Source organism: Pan paniscus, chromosome 14, assembly GCF_029289425.2.
Source record: "Pan paniscus chromosome 14, NHGRI_mPanPan1-v2.0_pri, whole genome shotgun sequence".
NCBI classification, from domain to species: domain Eukaryota; kingdom Metazoa; phylum Chordata; class Mammalia; order Primates; family Hominidae; genus Pan; species Pan paniscus.
Genome location: NC_073263.2, coordinates 25,559,108 through 25,584,146, shown reverse-complemented (window position 1 = coordinate 25,584,146; position 25,039 = coordinate 25,559,108). Strand labels below are relative to the sequence as shown.

The 25,039-nt window shown below is 43.3% G+C and overlaps 1 protein-coding gene across 4 annotated transcripts in view; it reads right to left on the bottom strand.

Moving 5' to 3' along the window:
- ATP8A2 (ATPase phospholipid transporting 8A2) overlaps positions 1–25,039 on the bottom strand; it is a 657,192-nt gene that overhangs the window by 41,407 nt on the left and 590,746 nt on the right. For all 4 annotated transcript variants that reach the window (XM_034936476.3, XM_055096569.1, XM_008971630.3 and 1 more), the window contains 2 exons: positions 21,932–22,020; positions 14,911–15,015 (listed from right to left, as the gene is read on the bottom strand). In XM_034936476.3, coding sequence (XP_034792367.1) covers positions 14,911–15,015; positions 21,932–22,020 — 194 coding nt within the window. The remainder of the gene's footprint in view (positions 1–14,910; positions 15,016–21,931; positions 22,021–25,039) is intronic.

Sequence of the window (25,039 nt, the reverse complement as noted above, 5' to 3'; positions counted from 1 at the left end):
GAAAGTTCTCAGAAGCCCTAGTTTTATCCAAGTTGACCCCTGAAGATTAGGGAGAAAACTCACCAAGGTTCTATAAAGGAAATCTACTTTTAGAACATAATTCTCTACAACAGGATATGCCTACTCACAGGCATTTTAAAAAACTTATAATGCTACTTGCTCAGCAGGTATTATGTGCAATTTTTTTTTAAGGATTAGAATGTCAATGGTTAATGGTTTGTAGAAGACAAAACCAGGTGCATTATGTTCTGTGCTGCTCTCAGTTGGGTGAACAAAGTTTTGGGAGAACAAATTACAGACTTTACTGCTAGCTCTATTATCTGATTTTTCACTTGCTGTTGTTACTTCATTTTCTTTTGTTGTTGTTCTTCATGGTGTAAGTAAATGAAAAATGTTGCTGAATATATATCAGTTTTTAGGAATGTAAAATTATTTTCTGTGGACACTATCATGAAGGCAGCACAGAAAATCAAAGCAGACACACAGAAGGTGCATCCCAGAGCCTACACAACATGGCTAATGATGTCATAAGTTGGACTCACTCCAACAGAGCTATGAAAGAACAAAAGTCAGAAAACATGAAACCTACACATGGTATAAACTGCTGTGTTCCAGAAAGAAGCAAATGCAAGAATAATGCATTGACACAAACCATGAAGTAAACTTGATGGAATGATGTGGTTATATCCTTTGAGAATATTACATAAAAAGGAAGAAGAAAAAGACATCCTATATGGAACAAAAAGAACAGAGAATCTGAGGCACATAGATGAGGATGTCTGCTATGCCTAATGGAAGAATTGCCTGAAGATCCATATAAAGAAATTTATTTATCTGGAATCAAATGGTGCACTTTGTAGACATTTTTTGCAAAACAGTACAGTTACAAAGATTAATAAATTGTTTTTGAGGGCATAGGTGTATTTTCATTTCCAAATACCAAAGAAACTAAAGTGAAAAACCTTGACGCCACAGCAGAAATATTATCTCCAGCTGGCTGCATTGCAATCACATAGTTTATGGGTCCAAGAAGCAGAGGCCAAAATGGAGCAGAAATGTGTGGCCACTGCATTTCTCTGGGTTATCAAATAAAAAAGCTCACTTGGATTTCACTTTGAAATGTCACTGTGTCTCAAATGCTCCAGTGTACAGAATATCTTTAGATGTTTGATCACAGAATACAACCAATTTGTCCGGCAACATGGCAGCAAGCTTGTGCCCCACCCAGCCCCGGTGTCTCTTTACTTTTGAGTGCTTTCGTGTCTGCAATCTTCTGCGTCATGTGAAAAGCACTGTGCATAAATTGGGAACATGCAAAAGGAATTTGTCACAGGCAAGTCTTCAGTTTTCAACAGATTTGTGAGGATGGTGAAAAGATGATAGCTTAGACAATAAGCCCAAAGTTCCATATGACAAAAGTGTATTCAGCCAGTTCCTGTCCTCAGTTCTTTTTTAAAGAGCAAGTGCTTTCTGAATAGGTGAGACAGAGCAAGAAGGGCAAAAGGTCTGGGCAACAGATCAATGCTTTGAGAAACAAAACCACCATCATTCTAGAAATAGCTTAAGAATCTAAAATTTCTCCCATCTAAAATCTTTGAGTATTTCTGATGAACTGGCCAAAAAAATAGATATGGGAGAACTAAAAATTTTTGATTCCACTAGTAATGAAAAGTTGTATTTATCAGTAAATTCAGTGAGCACATGTACAACTCTTAAATTATACCTTTAAAATCATTTAAATTTTAAATTATTCATTTTATGTTCCTAAACTAAATGTATAATATTAAATAATTAAATGTGCCTTACTCTCTCAAAAATGTCTATTCTTACTAAAGACTTCACATTTTTTCAGGAATGTATCCATCTGGATTTTGTGACTAAATTGAAATGTAAAGTTAATACAAGCTTTTAGGATTACAGTGCTGTTTACTATTCTTTCAGCCACTCGTTTTTAAATTGCATTTTTTATACATTGAATATTTTTAAAAAATATTTAATTAGTATAAGAACATATGAATTGTTTCATATAATACATATAAAATCTTAATATATTGAAATCCAGAGATGTTTTCAAGTTAACTTGCTTCTGTCAGGATCTCAGATTAAATAAAAGTTCTTATTTTTGATCTTACAAATGGGTCACTGATTAGTAATTAGTAATTGTAATTACATATTGCTATTTTTCAAAGAAGCATTCTTACGTGTCCATTCACATAAAATAATACTGGCAACTAGCCTATTCTCACAAAGTGCATTACCTGATCCATGTTCCTGTCTGCGTGGAACATGTGACTGTTATGTTATGTCAGTCACATAACAAGAGATCAATTATCACATGATGCTATTTTGATTTCAGAGACAGTGTGTACACAAACTGTTGGTTCCTTCTTTATATGACTTGTATACTTAAGCAACAGTTAAATATAATCAAGAACAAAAATGAGAAAGTCTGAGGTCACAAGGCAAACTATGAAAACACAAACTTGGCAACTAATCTTTATCTCTCAAGGCTTTTCTCAACACAACCCAAAACAAAACAAAAGTAAACTAGATATAGAGATGATATAAAGCAAACTGTCTTCAATAACACTCACTTCTAATTTTTGTCATTTTGAAAAATCACCTCATTGGTAACACCAATTGACTTTAGAACAATAAATGTCTTAATTTGAACACATATCATAAATTCATACTAATAAATATTTTGTGTATTTTTATATACAGTATTGAGGTTTTACTTAACTTTTTCTTTATTTTTAGAAACCAGGTCTTGCTATGTTGCCCAGGCTGGAGTGCAGTGTCTGTTCACACGCTGTAATCACGGCTCACTGCAGCCTCAAACTCCTGGACTCAGGTGATCCTCCTGCCTCAGCCTCTTGAGTAGCTGGGAATACAGATGCATGCCACCGTGCCTGGCTAGAGATTTTACTCAATTTTTAACTTTGAGAATGGGATTCTATGGCTTTTAAGTAGTATGGTAATCACACATTCTAAAAATTTGTGTCATGTATGTCCCTTGCTTAAACTCCTCCCATGGAAATGTTTCCTGGTGGCTACAATCCAATGCCCTAGGACCCTGCTCACAAAGGCCTGTGTGATCTGGCTCCTGCTACCTCTTAGATCTCTTAGATGACTTCGTCATGCATTTCCCAGGCACTGGTCACACCGAGCATCCCTCCCACTCCCCCTGCAGGCCTTCCTATCAAATTCTGGTGCCTGGAACGTTCCTTCCCCAGATCTCCTCTTGGTTGACTGCCTGTTTAGGTCTCAGTTTAAATGTTGTCATGGCTCAGAAAATATGACCCTGAGCACTGTGAACTGAAGGAGACTGAGAAGGCCTCAGAAGCAAGAGGGTTGCTCTGATCCTCCCTACCTTTCAGTGGGAAGCACAGTCATGAAGGTGCTCACTGACCTTCCTTCCCTGAGAGGAGGCCGTAAGACCTGCGTTCCAGAGTGGTCCTGCCCCACACCCAGCGGGAAGGAAGGCTGCACAGAGAGGCCCAGAGTCACAACAGACAGGTCTTGCTGAATTCCCCATGCTTGATAAATTACCCCCTTTTTTTCAATCACATTTTTGCATGACTGTCCGTTCTTCATTGGCATAAAAATACATACGGTTTTCCCTGGGTCTTTGGATCTTCATTTCTGAAGGCTCCCATGTCACAAAAAACTTTGACAAATAAGTCTGTTACGCTTTTCTCTGATTACTCTGACTGTTGTTACAGGAGTGTCGGCCATGAGCCTTGTAATGGATGAGGAAAGACATGACTTTTTTCTTCCCCGACAGTGTCATCTTAGGAGGCTTCCCTGACTGCTCCAGCCCAGCCATTCACTCCCTGTTATGTCCTCTGGTTCATTTTCCTCCCAGGAGCCACCACTCACTGTCTCCCACTACCAGGCGAGCTCTAACGCAATAGGAATTCCCTCTCTTATTCTAGGCCGGAGTCTGGCCTGGCACTTCCTCCGTTTTTAATAAATGTCTGTTGCGTGGATACATAAATGACTCGCCCCACATTAGGCCAATCACTGGTTCTATTTGCTATGAGGCCAACATGTTTACTCATTAGTAACTGTGAAGTCCCAATTACCACCACCTAAGGGGCCTTGAGCCAATCCTAATTGCCAGAGAAAGAGAATAAACACTGAATAATCATATTATCACTGCCCTATTAGAAAAGGAAGACTTAACTGGGACTCACTGAATCACTAACAATCCAGGCTCTGTGACAGTCATTCACGTGTCCTGGTCTACAGAAGAATTTACTCTTAGATATACCAGCATGAGATTCATGCCAGGATTTTTTAAACCCAAGAATAATTTTTTTTTTCTGCTCCTGTTAATAGAGAAATGTTTCCAAAAATCCAATAAATCTATTGCTAAATGCAGTGATTCCTGCTACAATGACCATCTCTTGGTGATAACTTTTACATATTCTCCAAGTTCCTCTCAACCACAAGGCCAATGATGTCATTCACCCGTGACCTAACTGGACCTTGACCGGCTTTCCAAGTGCTGGCTATAGATACAGAACTAGTGTACCTTACGACAGAGACCACGTCAGGGGCCTGGGAGGACATGCTCTGTGCTGTAGTGTGCAAAAGCAGCCATCAAATACGAATAAAAAACATCCAGCATTTCTCCTGAGGCTTTTTTTTTTTTTTGAGCCGGAGTCTCGCTCTGTCGCCCTGGCTGGAGTGCAGTGGTGCGATCTCGGCTCACTGCAAGCTCTGCCTCCCAGGTTCACGCCATTCTCCTGCCTCAGCCTCCCAAGTAGCTGGGACTACAGGCGCCCGCCACCAAGCCCGGCTAATTTTTTGTATTTTTAGTAGAGACGGGTTTTAACGTGTTTGCCAGGATGGTCTCGAATTCCTGACCTCGTGATCTGTCCGCCTCAGCCTCCCAAAATGCTGGGATTACCGGCGTGAGCCACCGCGCCTGGCCTCTCCTGAGTCTTCTTTTTGCCTGTAACAGTCCAGGACGTCCCAGGGATCCAGCAGTTCTCTCAGAGGCACTACAGAGTCACTTTAACCCTGAATGCTGGGGGGCCTGGGAGTCTACATTTCTTCTCTACGCCTTTGTAAGAACTTAGGGAGAGGCTCATTGAGAAATGAACAGTAGAATCCGGTTATTCCCAGATAACATCTAAATTGTAACTCAATTTCAGGATGGGTGTACCTGCCTGTTTGTTTTCAGGCTGGAATGTCTTACTCTCAGAGATCAGTCACAGTTGGAGGTAGGCAAAACGGGAAGCCGAAGGGAAAAGCAAACAACTCACTGATAACGCAGGAGAAAAGCGATTAGCAAAGAGATCCCAGAACCTCCTGAAGAACTAATCCCCGCCTGGAATGTATAATATCACTATTCAAATTATGTGACCTATACAATGGCAATTTTTTTTTGTGGCAAATCTACCTTTAAATGTTTCTATTGCTGCTCAAGTGGGTTAAATAAAACTATCCTCCCCAAAAAAGGATTAAAATATTTCATCACTACTTAAAAAGGGATACAGTGAGCTAGCTGTCCACACTAGTTTTGTTTGGAACTTTCTTGAAAAAAAGTCTTGTTGGCAAATAGAGAAAGTTGACATGGAACTAATTTAAGTCATAATTCAAAAAAGGAAATGTACCCAAGTCATCCTGGAAATACAGCCTGAAGCCATGTTACTAGCAAACTGCTAACACTGATGGTCTCTCCACACTTACCTTCCTCCATCAAGAGGACACTTCTTCCCATTTTCTCTCCAGGCATTTTCTAAAGATGCTGCACTTCTTCATCACAGCACCGGGCAAGTAGCTAAGCTCCTGATTAGATTTCTGATACAGCTATAGCACCGTTTTAAAGGTGAACAAGATGCTTAGTAATAAATGACATCTGGTGTTTAATTTAAAAATTTTCTAATTATTAAACATCGGTCCATAAGAACAATAACAACAACAACAACAACAACAACAGGCTCTTGGAATTCAACATTCCTAAAATAACAGAGAATCAATTATTTTTAGTTGACACAGGCAGCTTAGGCATTAACTAAATGCTAATGAGGTGTTTTACTTCCTGAAGAGTTTATTTTCCTCCTCCTCTCCTTCCTGTGCCCAGGATGCAAACAGTCTCCAGAAGCCTGGCTGGGTCATGCGGGTAGCCTTTCGGTAATTTCCTGCCACATTCACTCCCTTTGTTCCACTAATGCATTTCCTCACCTGTCGCCAGTATTTGTCAGCAAGGCGAGAGCTTTAACTGGCCTTGCCTGGGAGCGTCGTTGGCTCTCCAGCTGTTCTCCTAAAAACTCTCCCCATTGTCTCAACTAAAATGTTTGCCGGCATTAGGCTTTGCCCAAGGTTCTTTGCTCTACAAGATTAAACGCATTCAATTAATTTTTTCATAGACCATACTAGGCTCCACGAAGGTGATTGTGGGTGGAAATTGGCTTCTTTAGCAAGGCTTCTCTTTCCTGAGCCATATCAAAATGTGAGCTGCGGCTGGGCATGGTGGTTCATGCCTGTAATCCTAGCACTTTAGGAGGCCGAGGGCGGGGAAGGGGGGTGGGGGTGGGGATGGATCACAAGATCAGGAGTTCAAGACCAGCCTGGCCAAGATGGTGAAACCCCGTCTCTACTAAAAATACAAAAATTAGCTGGGCATGGTGGCGGGTGCCTGTAATCCCAGCTACTCAGGAGGCTGAGGCAGAGAATTGCTTGAACCTGGGAGGCAGAGGTTGCAGCGAGCTGAGGTCGCACCACTGCACTCCAGCCTGGGCGATAGAGCGAGATTCTGTCTCAAAAAACCAACAAACAAACAAACAAAATGAGCCGCTTTCACACACTGTTTTCCCTTTATTTGCTCTGAATTTGTCCGCTGGTTTGGCTTCAGCATTTCTTGGGGGGAGGGTATGATTTCTCTGCTTGGTCCAAGTTCTTCCTACATGTAGGGATCTAAAAGACAACAACATGCAACTACGATTCTCTAGCTTCCTTGAATTCTGCACTCAGCTTCACCAGACAGCAGACTGTGACCCTTTTCATCAGACCATGCTAGAAGGTAAGCACCCCTCCTGGTCTCTCTGGGTGCTCTGTGGCTTTCCAGTCTCTCTAATAGAGATGTAATTGCCAATGCAAGCATTTGGGTGGCTCTCCACATCTTGGCTTGGTAGAAGGAGGCCTGAAGTAAGAAGATGCAGGTTTGCCTCTCTTCAGTTGGGTGACACTGAGCAGACGTGACTCCATCTCTCTGAGGCCTCATCGCCTTTTCTGCACATGAGGAAGCTTTCATTTGCTGCATGTGGGGATCAGTGTTATGATAAAAAAAAATAAAGTGGAGCATAATGAATAAGTCCATGGCATTAAAAACCAGGAAGACAGGTCTCGGCATGGCGGCACATCCCTGTAATCCCAGCTACTTGGGAGGCTGAGGCAGGAAGATGGAGTGAGCCCAGGAATTCAAGCCCAGCCTTGGCAACATAATGGGACTCTGTATCTTAAAAACAAAACAAAACAAAACAAAAAAACAAGAGAAAGTTCTCCAGATTCAGAGGAACTTGAGGAACACAGAAACCAAATGCTATGTGTGAACCTTGCCCAGATCCTAACACAAATCAGTCAATCCTAAAAGGCAGGGCTGAGGCATCCAGAGAGTCTTTTTATGGACTGGGTGTTTGACTGATACCAAGGAATTATTATTAACTTGTTAGATGTGATCATGGGGACTGGAGTTCTACATTTAATAACATAAACAAGCATGCTGTGTATCACAGATATTATAAAGTCTCATGGAATATTTAGAGATGCCTCCTAAAGCATAGGTGGACTGTCGTGATGACTGGGATTGGCTTTATGTTTCAGGAAAGAAAGACTCTGAGCAGAAGGGGTGAGATGAAGCAGTTCTGGCCGAATCTTGATAATGATTGGACCTGGGCAATGATTTCATAAGAGCTTATTGTGCTCATCTCCCTACTACTGTGTATGCTTGAATATTTGAATAATGAAAATAAAACTTTTTTTTTTTTTTTTTTTTTTGAGATGGAGTCTCACTCCGTCCCCCAGGCTGGAGTGCAGTGGCACGATCTCGGCTCACTGTAAGCTCCACCTTCCAGGTTCACGCCATTCTCCTGCCTCAGCCTCCTGAGTAGCTGGGACTACAGGTGCCCACCACCATGCCTGGCTAATTTTTTTTTGTATTTTTAGTACAGACGGGGTTTCACTGTGTTAGCCAGGATGGTCTCGATCTCCTGACCTCGTGACCCGCCCACCTCGGCCTCCCAAAGCACTGGGATTACAGGCATGAGCCACCGCACCCGGCCGAAAATAAAACTTTTAAAATTAGTGTTTTAAGGGAAGCCCAGGCTGCCATCAGCACAGCAGGGAAGTTGGTGACATCAGAGAGTGTGTCCTGAGGTGGACGGCATTTGTTCCCAGGACAAGGCCTGTCCTGCTGCCCCTGAGTAGCCCACGCGTGGCCCAGTGCTCGGGACACAGTGCAACACCATCGTATAAAACCAGTCAATCAAGAAGGGCCAAGGGTAGCATCAACCACAGAAGGGCACAGCGTGGAGAGGACAGGGGAGGTGGAGGCTGAGGGTCGTACATGTGAGAAGAGAAGCAGAGGCAGAAATCGCTGTGGCTCTGGTCTGTACTGGCTCAGCAGGTGGTGGGCTGAGGGCAGAAGGTGGTATGATGAGGCTGCGCTTCACAAAGGATGTCTTCAGCTGTGGGATGGTGGGTGAAGAGGGACAGGCACCACCCCAAGGGACCAGGGGGGATGACTGTGCAGATGCTGGGAAGACGCCGAGACCTGGCACCCAGGGATGCGCAGGACATGAGGGGACAGTGTGGACACTGAGAGCGAGTCTGCAGTGTGGGAAAAATTCATCCCGATGGAGCAGGAGACTCTGAAGGAAGGGCTGGTTCTGGGGAGGAGTGGCAAGGACCGGCATAGACATTACAGACAGACTGTGGCTCAGATGGACAGGGGCAAGCTGGTGAGAGATCCTGGGGCAGAAGGGACAGCCTGGACTGTGTACACTGTCCTCTTCATAAAGAGGAGCTCCTTGAAGCCATAATCCAAAGGCTGTCTTGAGGAGACCACCAAGATTCAGAACTCACTACAGTCCCCACCACACCCCCATCCAACATTCACTACGGCCGTTCGTCCACACCACTCCCATGTCCCTGGGATTCTGTTAGATTTCTCCCTTTTACCTCAGACTAGGGGGCACACCCCGACGATGCAACTCGGAGAGCCTGCTGCATTCACATCTTCCCCAGGCTTACATGTTAGATGGTAAACACGGCCAGTGAAATGTACTTGTTATGCAGCTTTTCAGTTAGGGGACGTTTCCTGAGCATCTACATAGGCTATAGATTTAATCTGCATTATTTATTTAAACCTCAAAGCGAATGTATGATGAGAAAACTGAAGTTCAGAGAAGTTAATAACCCAGCCAAGGCCACACAGCTAAGCTAGAGCCCAGCTCAGGCCATCTGTCTCCGCCGTCTGCACTCGCTTCTCTGCTTCATGACAGAGCTGAGGAAAAAAAATGCAGCTGGAAGGAAAATAAATCTCAACCAGGTGCTGGAAGCAGACACTTGCCACCTGGCCTGGAGAGGTTTGCTGAAAGGATGCCCTAATTTCCTATCCTTTTGGCTGGAAAAAAAGCCAATAATAGGTATTTTAGGAGGAAAGTGTGGGAGAGGTGGGACGAAAGCAAAAGGGAGATGCACCACACGTGCACTGCCAACGGCCAGTACTGTGAAAAAACCGATTTCCTGAAGTGACACAGTCATTGTTGGAGTCCGGTGCAAAGGGCCTGCATCCCTCCTGCCTCAGGCTGGCTCAGCGACACGCTCAGCCTGGCAGTGGGACTGATTTTGACTTAGAGGTGTGATGATACTAAACAGCTTTTTCAACACTGTTTTAAAGATCAAAGGATTTCCGTTAAAGATCAAAGCATGACAGGTATTTTTGAGTTGAGTACTCACTCAGAATGCATTGGGGAGTTTGTGTTGTTTCATTTTTTTAATACGACTGGTTTTCAAAGGAGCACTCGAGAGCACTGCCTGGAGTGGAGGAACAATCTTTGGTTTGTCTGAAATCTTGCTGCTGTGGTTCAGGCTCTGTTCCTATTTTTCGGCAGAGAGAGCTCCATTAGGATCCCAGGCCACCTGTCCAAGGCTGTGACCAGGGCCCTGCCTGTTTAGAGGCAGCCTGGATGAAATGGAAGCCACAGAGCAAGAAAGAGTCAGGTTTCCCTCCTGAATTCCCTGGCGGTGATGGGCCGTCCAGATTACCCCGGGTCACAGGGCCACGCACAGATGTTCACAGAACACAAAACCGAAGGGAGACGAGGCGACGGCTCGCCAGAAGGTTTAAGACCAGCCACACAGCTACCTTCACCAAAGTCACAGCGTAAGCTACACCCAGGGAAAGCACTTAAGGGGAAGATAATCCACTGCCTTCCTGGCAAAGGCAGGGGCAGCAACCGGGTCTGTTTACCCTTGACAATGGAGAAAATCAGCCCTGGGCTCACCCCACCCCACCCCACTCCCACCAACTGGGATGAACAGAGTGAAAGGTGATCTAGAAATAGAACAAGCTCTCCTTGTTTATTCAGGCTATGCGTAACTCAAAAACTAGATGTTTTCAACAAATATATTCCCCCTTTTTTTTCTTGCTTGCCATTGTACCTAAAATATTACAGGGCAACCACTTATCTCATTCCAAAAAAAATTAAGGAACAAAAGTCTGTCATCTTACACGCCGTCATCGGTTTATATTGTATCTGTAAAAGTGAGTGGCCACAGATAGATTTTCTTTCACCAGGAAAGAAATTTGCATGGCTTACACTTCAGGAATAAAGAAGGGAAAGATATTACCAAGACATTAAAAAACAAAGAATTTTCTTCCATTTAGCTCCTCATTGTTTAGACACTCAAAATAACGACATGCAGGGTAGACTATTTCATGTGCGGTGCGGGGGGTTCCTGCTTCCCCGGGTAGGGATTACTGGGAAGACAGTTTGGGAAAAGGTATTCTGATCAACCCAAACAGTCACACGTGTCCAGTGTCTATAAGGCGCACAAACACCACATCGTGAAAAACACTCCTTCAAGAAGAACAAACTAAAATCAAGACAAACATTTTTATTCACTCCCTAAAGCACTTTCTTCACTGTGCTTTCTGGATATCTAATTCCCTGATCTCACCCTTTCTCATTATCTGCTTCTTCATGAGAACAGGCTTATTAAAGTATCAATTCCACAGGTTGATTTTGGAAGACAAGATCCACTAATGAGAAAGTGCAGAAGCATGTTCATGAAAATTTAACTTTATCAAAATAGTATAAAAGTATGGGGCTTAGACAAGTTCAATAAAATGTTAGATGAAAATATTTTATTGAATGAATAAAAGGCACAGAGAGAAACTTAGAATCCCTGGCTACCATTTCAAAATTGTAATTGTAAATTTGGTACAAGAGGGTTTTCTAAAAAGATTAATGCATACAGATTTTTTTTGTTCTACTTACTGTGATTACATTCCTAAGAAAAACTGCTAGAATATTTGCCAGTGACTTGGACCTGGGTTTTATGACCTGGCAGAATGTCCTTTAAGGGGCCCTAAGCAATGCTGTCAGGACTGAGCTGAGTAAGCCCCTGGGGTTAGGGATGCTGAGGACCCCTGGGGGTGCCCTGGCTTGGCTGGCACAGGAAGGCAGGAGAGGGAGTGGGCTTCAGGGAGGATGGGCTCCTGGCCTGTGCATCTTTGCAAGGGTAAGATTTGCTAATCTTACATCACAAATGCCTCTCCATGTGTGAGTCTATGTTAGCTGTACTCTCAAGCAATGAGATAAACTGCCCCCTCCCTGGAGGCCTGGTGACTGTCAGCATCTCTCTGTGGCCACTTTGTGCACATCCGACACACGAGCTGACACACAGGCACCAGTGTGTCAGCTCATCTGGCACTGAAGTCACCGTCCTTTCCCCACTACCACCTCACTAGACTTTGGTATTGCCAGTCAGTCAGCCAGCAAATATTGACAGAGTTTCCTGTGTGGTTAACAGCTAGAGAGATACACAAATCAGCTGAAAGATCAGATAAGGGTAGGAAAGAAGGAACAGGGAGGGGTGAGAAGAGACAAAAACACTCAGGACCCCTCAAAGAGGTGGGGGTCTATAAGATCTTTAGAAGGGAGGACAGAGCTGAAGACAGACTTCTTAGTCTCTACCCTCCACCCCTCAGGAATCTAAGCAGGTGTGAAAGAAGAAAACAAAGGTTGTAAGAGAACAATTGTGAGGCAGCTTAGGAGGCCAAGCAGGACAGCATAGACTCTGTGCAGAGAGCAGCACGCCACCATTATCCAGTTTGCAGATGGACCACCCAGAAAATCTGTGAGTAATTAGGAGTGAGAAAAACAAATGGGAGGGGGTCACTGAGGAGGATGAGCGGCAGAGCCCCCAAACTGTGTTCTGGCTAGGAATTCCAAAGTGAAGCAAGATGCTGGGACTAGAAGAAAAGGAAAATGGTGCAACCAAATGGGAGTATGCAGGCCCACCCGTGCATGTGTGCGCGCACACGTGCACAGAAACACACACACACACACCATCATATGAACTAAAAAGTGAAATTTACAAGGAACCAGAAAATACGACTTTCAAATGTAGACGGTAGGAAACCGCATTTAAGCTCTTATTTTCTGATATCCATTTGAACATTTAAAAATGAATTTTGAACAGGATAAGTGAATTTTAAAAATAACATTCATTTATCAACAACAAGCAAAAATGGGCTCACACACTCTTTCAAGGCTGACAGCCCACGACTTCCTTCAATACAATTCAAGGCCGACAGCTCATGACTCTCCTGCCAAAGTGAAGATGAGCAGCTGACCTTTTACACACCTGAGATGGGTCAGGCAATATGCTGCGTTGTACATATTTCACGAACCCTAATCCCCCAAAGAAAATATTAGCCTTCTTCTATGACAGATGAAGAGACAATCTGATCATATGAAATATCCTGCACAAGGCCTCACCGGTAGGTTGCAAAGCCAGAATTCAAACGCAGGTCCTGTATCTCTGCAAAATGCATGTGGCCCTCCAAACTGGGTGGTTGGTCCCTGCACACAGTGTTGGACCTGAGCCTTGGCATGTGCCACTCCCTCTGCCCAAATCAGACTCTCAGCAGTTCTGTCCATTCAAGACCCTCCCATCCTCAAAAGCCTGTTGTTCATCCATCTCCAACATGAAGCCTTTCTTGATTGCTCAAGCCAGATGACCCCTCCCCACATCAGAACAAACACGCTAAAGCACATTCTCACACCACATTATATGTGATGTTGTCCTGTAAAATGTTTGACAGGAGTTTGAGAATTTTGCTCTGAAATTCTCATTTTACTTAGAAATTACTTATGCCCCCTCAGCAAGCATTGTGTATACTTGAGATATAAGGGAGCCTGTAAGTTGTTTCTAAGTATAATAAACTTATTGTCCTTACTAAACTTAACGGTTAAGAGTGATATGCATTTTATAGGGTTTTAAACATTTATTAATTTCATTATGCAGTGTTTCCTGCTCCCTAATTTTTGGAGCTTATGAATATGTTTTTTTTCAGGTCTCAAAGAGCACGGTAGGTCCCTGAAACTCTAACAGGTCCTGAGCCCTATGCCTCAGCTGTCTGATAGATAGAACAGCCCTGAACAAGCCTCAACCACGTGTAGTGGTTATATGTACATCTGCGGTAAAATCAGCCTCCATCCCCATGTATTCACAAACTTAAGCTTATGGAAGACAGTGCTTTTTGTCTTGTTGACTGATGATTTTTTACAGTGACTAGCATAGCTGCTATAAAATGAATGCTTAATAAACTTACTAAAAAATAACTCATAAATAAATACAAAACCACAACTTCAACTCTATGCCATCATCCCTTTTCTAAAATCTGTTTGAAATTGTATTTTGAAAGCCTCTCAAAATGTTTGCATTCTCTTTCTTTAACAAAAAAATTACTTTGTCTTCATTGCTTTAAAAGATGGTACAAATAAACACAATATAAAGCAAAACACAAAGTGGGGACCTCTATAAGTATTTGATTTCTTGATGTTTGTTTCATTAGCAGTTGGTTACTGATTTCCTTCTAAGCATTTATGGGAGAGCTGTACTCAGAATATTATAGATATTCCATGTCCTTAATAGAGCAATGGCTTTCTAGTACCCTGCAAATTGTTCTCAGGCCCAAAGAAATTTCCCTTGATGGTACATAGATTTTAACAGAGTGCACTCTAACAACATTTTAACATCTTGTGTGATGAAACAAAAACTGCACACAGACCCAGCTGTTCCTTGTGGGGAAGGGCAGGCTCATGTTCAGGAGGAATTAGGAGAGCAAGCGGCAGTGTCTGTTCCAGGAGTTCACACGATTCCTTTCACTCCCAGCAGAAAATGTTAGCATTAAAAACTGCTCCCCCATTTAGATATGCTGAAGTGGAATGTAACAGGTTTACATGAATAACAACATGCATTATTTCACATGCAAACCTTCACACTGTAGATACTCATCCTTGGGTACAGTACTTGGGTTTGAAATTCAAAGGCCTAGCTTTAACTCCTCTGTGGTAATACTGCTAACTCTGGACTCTTCCACCTTAAGATAATACTGCCACAACATCGATTTTCTGCACATGAGTTGTTTTGCTCACTTCTAAACCCAATAAAACCCCCAGTCTTACCTGGAGACTTCCAGAGATTTAGGTTTCATGTAGTCACTGAGAGTGTGATTTAAATCTGAGAATAACCAAAATTCTTAAGCCTGAGCATACTGTGCTCCCATCGAAAACCAAGATGAGAAAAAGAAATACAGGAAGGAATAAGGGAAAAGGGCCGGGAGAACCTGTGTTCTGTGCGGACTGGAACGGAGTTCCCCACCTCTTTCCATTGCTATCCCGCAGCACCGCTTTTCCCAAGACTCGAGACTTGGTTTCCAGCTCCTGCACCTCCTCCAGCAATGTCTTTTTGCAGGTGTGCTTGGCTCTGTGTTATGAGGAAAAGACAAAACGAACATGGCATAGAGACTTGACACAGCTGGGAAAGACAGGCCGCTCCCCTCTCAGGCCACAGCCAAATGCCCTTTGGTGGAGGCCGAGGCTCGGGAAGTGGTGGAGCTTTCACAGTCTCCATGCATGACCCAGGTTCCATCTCCACAGCCCGGAAGCATCCTGAGTGCTGCAGACCAGACCCGGATCATGCATGTCAAGAGTCACCCCCACCCCGCAAAGAACCGGAAGTCGGCCGAGCAGCCCAGTCACTCAAAGACTGGGTGGGGTTCACGAAGACCCAGGGTCTGCCTCTAGAGCATTTCTTGTCAGGAACTGAAAACCAAGAAGACACTTTAAACCCTCACCTTAGTGAACAGGCACTGGTTCCCTGGTCCAAGGACCCCAACTGCAGTCAGAGAGCCCAGGGGTTAGCAAGTTTCCTCCCTCCCTCTTTAGCATGAAAAGAGCCACTGCCACAGCAGCCACGGGGCTTAGGATGCTAGAGTGCACGGTCTGGATGCAAAACCAGAGGCTTGAAACGTGGAGTCAACACAAATCCAGAGTGCAGGTTTCCCATCTTCCTCTGGCAACAACTCACCATTGGAGTCCACACACGCAGGCCTCAGTGACATTAATACAACTTATGAAATAACCCGCAGCCTGGACAGCTCACTCTTCTTGAATGGTAGGAAGAGTTCCCTCTACCCTTTTACTGAGGACACTAAGATGAATACCTCACAATGCTCAAATAATTGGCCGATCTCAGAGTCTTTGTAAAATGGAAGCTAAACTAAGCTAAAAGTGAGCTACCAGTTGGAAACAATCTAGCTACTAGTTGGAAACAGTCTAGGTGAAAAGACATTTAACCAGATATAGGTTATATAAGAGAAAAAAAACTGTAAAGGGAAAAGGCTCATAAATTAGTAACATACCAGACTGAAAAGCTTTGCATCGGTTTAATTTAAATATAAATACATGTGAGGATCCTGCTATGTACCAGGACCCAAAGACAGAATGAGAACAAAAACTGAGCACCTTTGCCCAGAAATGAAAACGGTGTCATGGGAACATTCTGAAGATGTGGGCTCTTCCTGCAGAATCCTGTACCACCTCACCCACCCTCCACCTTCAAGGAAAGAAAGCCTGTTAAGATAATGTGAGCCATCTCCCGACACTCCGAGTTAATCTATAATGGAGTATTAGCACTGAGACACTGTATATGCCCCTGTCATCCTTTCCCCCAAAGTAAACAAGGGAAAGCCACACAGGCTTTAACACATAATACCTTACTTAATTCCATCAAACAGTGTCCTGAGACTCAGGATTGATAAAATACTGCAGTTCAAAGCAGAGCCTGTGGAATTTTAATTTAAACAATAAATGAGCAAATATCTAACAGTTTGCTGGAAAGGAGAGTCAAAAACGATGTTAAAATGTACCCTGTTCATTATTATGTAACATGTGGGGCCCCAAAAGTGGTCTTTTATCTCCTGGGCTTCTGGGGTTAGACTGACAACAAAGCCACCGAGTGCCTGCCCCACCTGCCCTGAGCCACGGGCTTGCATGGGTCCTAGAACAGCCTGGCTACTCCTGAAGGATGAGCAGCATCGCTGGTTCTTCCAGGATCCCTCTCTCCACCATCACCCTCCCTCTCTCTCCCTCTCCCCTTTCCCCTGCACAGGGGTAGAACAGACCCCATTGTTATTTCCCAGGCTGGGAGGAAAGGGGGTTCCTAAGTGGGAGGCTGGAATAGGAAGGTTGGCCACTGGGAACCTACAGCTTAGGTCAGAATCCAACCCACTGTGGAAGCTGCTGGTTTTTACTCAATCACAACATGGCCTCAGAGGGCAATGGTCTGAGCATGTCAGTGCTCCCAGGCATTGTGCGTGCTCTCAGGGGATGAAACTGCGCCCATATTCAAGAGTTACTCAGCAATTTGATACTATTTCCACTAGTTTAGCCCCTGTGAGCTAGCCTGGGAACTTTGTTGCTATTGGAAAACACTGAATTGCAATGCTGGGGATGATTCAACTTCTCTTTCTGCATGCATTTAACAGCACCTGAGTAAAGGGAGGCTGGCAATTTAAAACCCTGTTCCCAAGCACCTTTATCTAATAACGCCTGAATTAGAAAAACTGATTCTAAAATCTCCCCTGTCTAAAGGCTACATGTGAGTGGTCTAAAATTAATATTTATAGGTTATAAAGTCAGTTGTTAAGCATTAGCCACTGGCATGTCACTTAGGTCTTACCAGGAGCTGGGGTTTGGCGTGTTCTGAGTCATAGCTTTGACAGAGTAAGTCCCTTATCTGTAAATGGCTTATTGCCCAGTGGTCCAGGGCTTGCTTCATCTAACCCCACATCGAGAGGCTGGATGACCACAGAAGGGACAGAGTTGGGGTGCTGGCTACTGACTCAAGAGTGTGAGAGTTGTCTGTGAGTCTTCAGATATACCTAAGGGTGTCTCCGGGTTCTCAGAGACTTTTAAAAGAAATAGACTGTTTAAGGATTTTGAACTTTCCATCCTTTTTTTTTTTTTTTTTCTGAAACTCTTTCCCTGGACTCTTCTTTTGTATGCAAGAACAGCAAGTCAAAAGGAAACATATAATTCTAAACCTGGATGGAAGTGTAAATATAACGTGCTGCAAAAGAAATTAGTTTAGTTAGAAAGTTAAAAGAAATCAAGGCCCATTTGTGTATAGAAATTGCTCATTACCTCTTCTTTCCATTTAACTGCCTATCTGGGATTATAATAAGGAAATGAAGTCATTCTGGAATCGGGGACTGTATTGTTGATGTACAGTAAAATACAAGAGATACAGCTAGATAAAAGCAAATGGGTTCCTCTGTGTTCAGTGGCCTTGAGCTTGTATTATTTTTATAAAGCAATACTAACAAATTTCACCTAGATGAAAGTGGGTATGTGGCAGCTTACCTAAGCATGCTGTCATCAGTAAACATTTTGGATGAATATAAGCGCAGGGATATTAAAATAGTTCTGGGCAATTTAAACTTCATGCATCTAACAAAATTACTCATTAGCCAGGTATCACATATAATCAATCAATTATTTTAATAAAAGGTAGCTTAGTTTTGTCCCATATGAAAATTTTGGTTAGCAGGATAATAGCGCAGGCATTTTATGGCGTGCCAAATCTGACTTAAGATAGTCTAATAATGGATCTTCATCCAGAAAGCTGACAGACTTCATGGAAAAAGTGATTGAATTACCTCATTCTGGTTCTCTTTTCTTACTCTTAACAGCTCAGGTCCTGAAATGGAAGCGAGAAACTGGGCAAAGAAATGGGGAAAATGTAGAAAGATGGAGCAACTCACTTTCTTCAGTGCTCACAGAAATATACTTGAAAAGGCAGGCCTGCCTTGATCTGGAATTTAAAAGCCTTTTTTTCTTTGAGATGGAGTCTCACTCTGTCGCCCAGGCTGGAGTGCAATTGGCGCGATCTCGGCTCACTGCAACCTCTGCCTCCTGGGTTCAAGCCATTCTCCCACCTCAGCCTCCTGAGTAGCTGGGATTACAGGCACTCGCCATCATGCCCAACTAATTTTTGTATTTTTGTAGAGACAGGGTTTCACCATGTTGGCCGGGCTGATCTTGAACTCCTGACCCCAGGTGATCCGCCCACCTCGGCCTCCCAAAGTGCTGGGATTACAGGTGTGAGCCACTGTGCCTGGTCTAAAAGCCCTTTCAAAAGAGAGTGATAACCACCAAAGTTCAGAACAAAATAAAACATCCTTAAGATGGGCCCAAGGCAAGATGAGAGGCCCGCAGCACCCCTGTGGAAGCTCTCCCGGCATCACCACATGCTGCCATCACAGGGTAGGGTCTTCAGCTGCCCCTGTGCCCACTCTCAAATACACACCCCTTCTGGGAACCCCAAGGTGCATCACAGATATCGTGCCTCAGTAGATACTTGACAACTCAAATCCAAGGATGGGTGGTTCGGGACAAGCAGGATTAATATTTTTGTTCAGTGCATGGGAAGAAGAAGCCAACAGCGTTTTCTAAAGCTGCAGTTCAGAAAGAGAAATCTCAGTGAAGCACTGTAGCTTCTCAGCGGTAACTGATTCACAATAGGCCTTCTCTTTTTGCAAGAAACCTCCGAATTTACTTGCCTCAAAAACAAATACTTCGGGTTTGGAGTATAATATGAGACATAATATGGGCCTCACGATCAAAGGGAAAATGCACCAATAAACTGAAAAATGTCTTGTTTTTGAGGAAGGGGTGAGGGTAGTTTAGATATTAAATAGATATTACAAATTGAGCATATATGTGCTTTGGACAAATATTCCAGCTCACAGCCAATATACGCTATTTTCCCTGCTCCTCTAAATAAAACAAGACAAAAATCCATTTTAGAAAGCACCTCTGGAATTCAGCAGGGGCCTTTCTGGCTCAGCCCAGAGCTGAGATGCTGTTGGCTCCCGGGAAAAGCTGAGTTCTGGGCCCGTGGTGCCAGGTGCTGGGTGGCCGAGTGCTCCTGCTGCAGAGTGACGACCCTTAGCCTTCCTTGCTTGCCCTGCGGGCACCTCCACTGCAGAGCCCGGGTTTATGCTCTGACCCAGTTGGCAAGCTCCTTGGAAAGGAAGTGACTTTTACTCTTTCCATGTGGTGAAGCTGGGAGTAGTGTCATTTGATTTATCCTTGTTAAAATGTAAATGGTGCTAATTTTATAGTGCCAGGGGAAACCAAAAACAAGTCCTGTTTGAGGGAATAGATAATTTGCTTTGTGATGACAGGGAATGATTACTCAGAACACACTGGAAAAGAGCCAGAAAATGGACAAAGAAGCACAGACACTTTGTAATCTATAAACATTCTCTTTCAGATGGAAGAAAGAGACTATTGCTAAAGTCTTCTGCAAATATACAGTCTCAATAGAATTGTTTTAATGACACTAATTTGAGATAGCTGAATTAAAATAAACTAATTTATAATCATGTTACTAGTTTTCAATCACTATAAATAGAAAAGGCCAGCTGATGTGGCCTATTTATCTAAAACTGACTTATCTTTGCAAAACAAAGATTTTGAACAAATTCAGCAAGGGACTAGATTGTGTCACAATTGGGCCTATTGGCTGAAAGAGCAAATAACAGAACTAATATTTTCTTTCTTTTCTTTTTCTTTTCTTTCTTTTTTTTCTTTTTTTTTTTTTTTTTTGAGACAGAGTCTCGCTCTGTCGCCCAGGCTGGAGTGCAGTGGCACGATCTCAGCTCACTGCAACCTCTGCCTCCCAGGTTCAAGCGATTCTCCTGCCTCAGCCTCCCAAGTAGCTGGGACTACAGGTGCCCGCCACCACGCCCAGCTAATTTTTGTATTTTTAGTAGAGACGGAGTTTCTCAATGTTGGCCAGGATGGTCTTGACTGCTTGACCTTGTGATCCACCCACCTCGGCCTCCCAAAGTGTTGGGATTACAGGTGTGAGCCACTGCGCCTGGCCAGAACTAATATGTTCTTATGGTACATCTATTAGATTAAGAAAATATTTTTTTCTGGCTGTAATCTTTTCATTTCTGAGGATTCTGATTCTGTTATTTGCAGAATATGGTTTTACCAAATAAAATGGAAGTAATGGTAAATCAAAGAATTTAAGAAATGAGAATTATTTAATTTTTTAACAGTTAAAAAACTTAGTGAACAGGAAAAAAAAAGAAAATCCATGTTATAATATTCTTTCCCCCTCTATCTAGATTTGCATGAGGTATCATCGGTTGTCAAGATAATGCCAAAATGAGGACTTTTTCAAAAGACTTCCATAACTGTCAGGCAAGAAAAATTCTGAGTGTGGGAGGAACGGAGGGCTAAAAATGAAATCTGATGTCTTTTCCTGGAAGGTTTGGATTAAAGTCTCACTTCTCTATCTCAGAGCCCCAAAATAATTGTGTTTTGCCCAAAGTAAAGCTGAGCTCGGAGTCTCAATTTTCAGAGAAGTTGGCACCTATTTGTAGGAGAAATTGGGTCGACCCAAAACAAAAATCAGTCATATTTTATTTGGAGCAGCCCCTCCTTTTGCTCATGGATAAAATTAAAATTTACATGACCTTGGAACTTAGTTGCTTCTTTTATATTGTAACAAGGTATCTTGAAAACAATATATGTTAAAACATAAAAGCAAAATTTAATATGAATGATTTCCTATTTAACCTACATGATAATGCCATCTTCGTGACTGGTTTTCTCATAGACCTGTGAACTAATCCTCTAGAAGAATTTTATTGAAAGTATTCCTACTATGAGTTGTTTGGAAAAATGAAGAGTACTTCATTCTTGTAATTTTAAATGACTTACCTATACATAGCTTCCCTCTAAGCATAGGAAGTGAAGCCAGGCCATATCCGTGACCACTTAGCACTGAGTTTATGATATAAAGAGAGATGAGTTTTGAGTTATACTTTCTCAATTTGATGGAATGGGTGTGTACTCAGAAACTCTGCCTTATAAGGCAACATTCCTATTGATCTTCATAGTTTCTCTCAGGGCTCCTTTGTGTCTGTATTTTTTCTTTTCTTTTTGCTTCTTTTTATTTAAAGACAGGGTCTTGCTCTGTTGGCCCAGGCTGGAGTATAATGGCACGACCATAGCTCACCACAGCCTCAAACACCTGGGCTCGAGTGATCTTCCCACCTTGGCCTCCTAAGTAGCTGAGACTAGAGCTATGCGCTGCCATGCCCAGCTGATTTTTCTATTGTTATGGTTGTCTATATTTTCATATCAAGATGAAGCACAAGTTAAACTAAAAAAATTTTTTTTCATTTCTGGCAGGTGGCAGGAGACCCATTTCTTCCGAATTCCTGTCATTCTCATACCCTGTAGCAGGACTCATGAGAAAGACAATTCCAGGAACAGATGAGCCAGACTTAGGGTCCCCGCTTCACTGTTAAACTTACGCTCTCCATGCCACATCTTCAATCAAACAGGCAGTAGGAACCAGAAATAATCCCAACCAGAAGTGTGCGGAGCTCAGGACCATAGTTGCCTGCAAGAAATAGAAGTGACACTTGCTTGAATATTTTCTCTTTCAAAAACAGAGCAACATAATGTAATCAAGGATAATATTTCACAATACAAAAACAACAGACCGCACTAAATGCAATGAGAGGTAACCCATGCACTGGCAGGACCATCAGGGGGACGGATGGGGCTTGCTCCTCTCTGCAGCCTTCTCTCTTCTCACTTTCATTCTTCTAGTTTGACGTGTGTCCTTGCCTCTCTTTTATAAAGTGCTTCAAGCCCCTTCCGAACAGGATGTTGTCTTAAATCCTTCCTAAAGAGAGCTGTTGGAGTCACCAACACTGCTTCACTGAGGAGTAAACGTTGCCTCACTAGGCTCCTCCATTCACTCATCATCAGCTCCTTTTCTCTCAATGCCCGTTCATTCATGGAGCCAGGACCCATGTCATCGCTACTTGGTACAAGGCATGGTGGTTCTCCCCACCCAGGAAAGGAAGATGAATAGGTTATAGTCCTTGCCTTCAGGGGATTAAATACTCTCTGGTGCAATCTACATTACACAGTGGAATATGGTATATATCACGAATATATCCGATGGGGTTTCTGAGAAGACTTCTTAAAGATGACAGAGTATGAGATGTGCCTGGAAACATGAACAGGATTTCAGTAGCTAGAGATGGGTAGAAGGACAGAGATTCCAAGTGGAAGGATGAAGGACAGGGGAGAGCAGCAAGGAGTGCAGCTTTCAAGACTTCCTTGTTCCTGGCATGCTGGTCAGGGATAGCTTGGGAGGGAACAGGTAGAGAGGGTTTTCGGGATCAGAGCTGCAGGGCCAAGTTAGATGTTAGGTGAGTTGAAAAGAGAACTTAGGGCAAAAGCAGAGGGAGGGAGGAGTTTACTCTGAACAGAGATGGGGGCCTGAGTAGGGCAGATGCCTTCAATTTTGGTTTTGAATGAGCAAAAGCCTGGAGCCTGGAGCTGGCTAGGAATTGGGAGGCTGGCCTACAAGGGTGGGCCACCTGAGAAAGGGACTCAAGTTAGTGTGACAAACCCTCTGTGTTCACCGGATTTCTTTTCTGGAGGCCTCAAACATTTGGTCCTACTGGAATAGAAGTTTCGCTAGAGCTCACTGCAAAGGAGAGTGAGACTTACAGAGGGAGGGAGAGCAGAGGGCCTGAGGCACAATTAACCACCTGTGGGACCCCCACAGGGACTGGGAGGGTCTAAGACTCCTGGAGGCCTGGAGTAGCTCCCTTTATACAGTAAAATGAGGGCAGGATTCACCTGACTCAAGCCTGGCATCCAAGAGTCAACCCACTCTTCGGTTTCCATCCTCTGCTCCAGCTGGACGGCCAAATGCACTGCAGCCCTGCCGCTCCCTCTGCCCTGCAGGGCTTCCCTGCCCAGCGTCTATACTCACAGCATCCCCACTCGCTTACCCTGATCCCAAGCACCCAGCTTCCCCATCTGGCCAAAGCCATGCCTAACCACAGCCCTCCTGCCTCTGGGCCCCTTCCCATAGCCCTGTTGGTGGTGCTTGGCATTTTATGACAATTAAACCAAAAAGCAGTGAAGTTTACAGGAAAAGAGTCAAAATCCAACCCTGGAATGGGAGGACTTGCTTTCCTTTTCAAACAACCAAGAGTACCAGCTTTTGACCGAAAAGTTTACAACCCTTAAAAATGTGTGAGTACATTTTGCCCCATCAATTACATCTCTCAGAATTCATCCTAAGGAAGGAAGAAAACATGCAAAGAAGTAAGTACAATGATATTCACAAGAGTGCTATTCTATCAAAGAAACCAGAAGTAGATGTCCCAGGACAAGATCTATTAAATGTACCATGGCACTTACATACAACGGATTTCCATGCAAGCAATTAAAATAATGTAGAATTATATTTGTTGACAGAGATGTCGTATTCTACTGCCACAGAGAAACATGGGTTCTGTGATAACATCTCATAGAGGATCTATCATGGTGGTTGTGGGAAAGGAAGCACCACTGGCCCAAGCTTCGAAATTAAACTTGAAGGTGTCACCCCTAGATGAGGTACGCCCACACGTACACATCTTTATTACACATTTGTCAATACATATCAATAGATACCATCATTTTTGTAGTCTCGTTTGGTATTTCCTTACCTTTACAAAAACATTCCAGGACTTCAAAAACAGTGGGGTGTCCCAGGCCCCGATGGACTTGAGAGTGCCTCCTTCAAGTGTGGGCATGCTTACATGCTCAGGAACAATGCATGGAACGGTATATGGAAACCAGGATCTGGGTGGCCCAACTGGTGATTTGTATTGTCATATCTCTTTGTGTATCTCCATTTCCTGTTTCTTCTACAGAACACATGTATTTTGGCAAAACTCAACTCTCTCTCCCCAACCAAGAAAACCACAAGAAAGGGATTAGATCAGCCTGCTCCTTCCAGCTCCTGTTGTCCTGCCTGCAGGGTAAACAGGGTCTCCAGAGGGGACCTTGGGTTTTGCTCATGCTACAGATGCCCGAGGTGGTGCTTGGCCCCTGGAAGATGGACTTGTTCAAGCTGTACTTGTGGGGATACATGCAGGATCATTCACTATGTGTATTTATTTAAGAACACAGTGACTTTACATAATGTATCATTTAAAATAGATTGTAACTCAAATGTACCCTGTAAATATGTAAAATATTATGTATCAATAAGAAACAGATTATGAAACTCAGAACTTTAGTTGCTGAGGGAAAAAAGGAAAATAAACTTTGAATTCTCTTGTTGAAAATATGAAGCCTGTCCTAAATTAATAAAGGTTATAATGAAGACTTGAAAGTATTGTTCTGTTGCTGGTCTTCAAAACTAGGAGTTGTGAATGTGACACACATAACTAATTTTAAAGGTGTATCTCAGAAAGGTTCCTACCATCCTAATTTTCACAGATGGACTGAGACCCAGAGCCTGAAATCCTTCTAAGGTGATCTACTGACCACTTACGTGCCATATGCCTAGGAACTCACTGCAGTAAATTACAGGAAAGTGAGCGTCAGGTGGGTAGAATTAT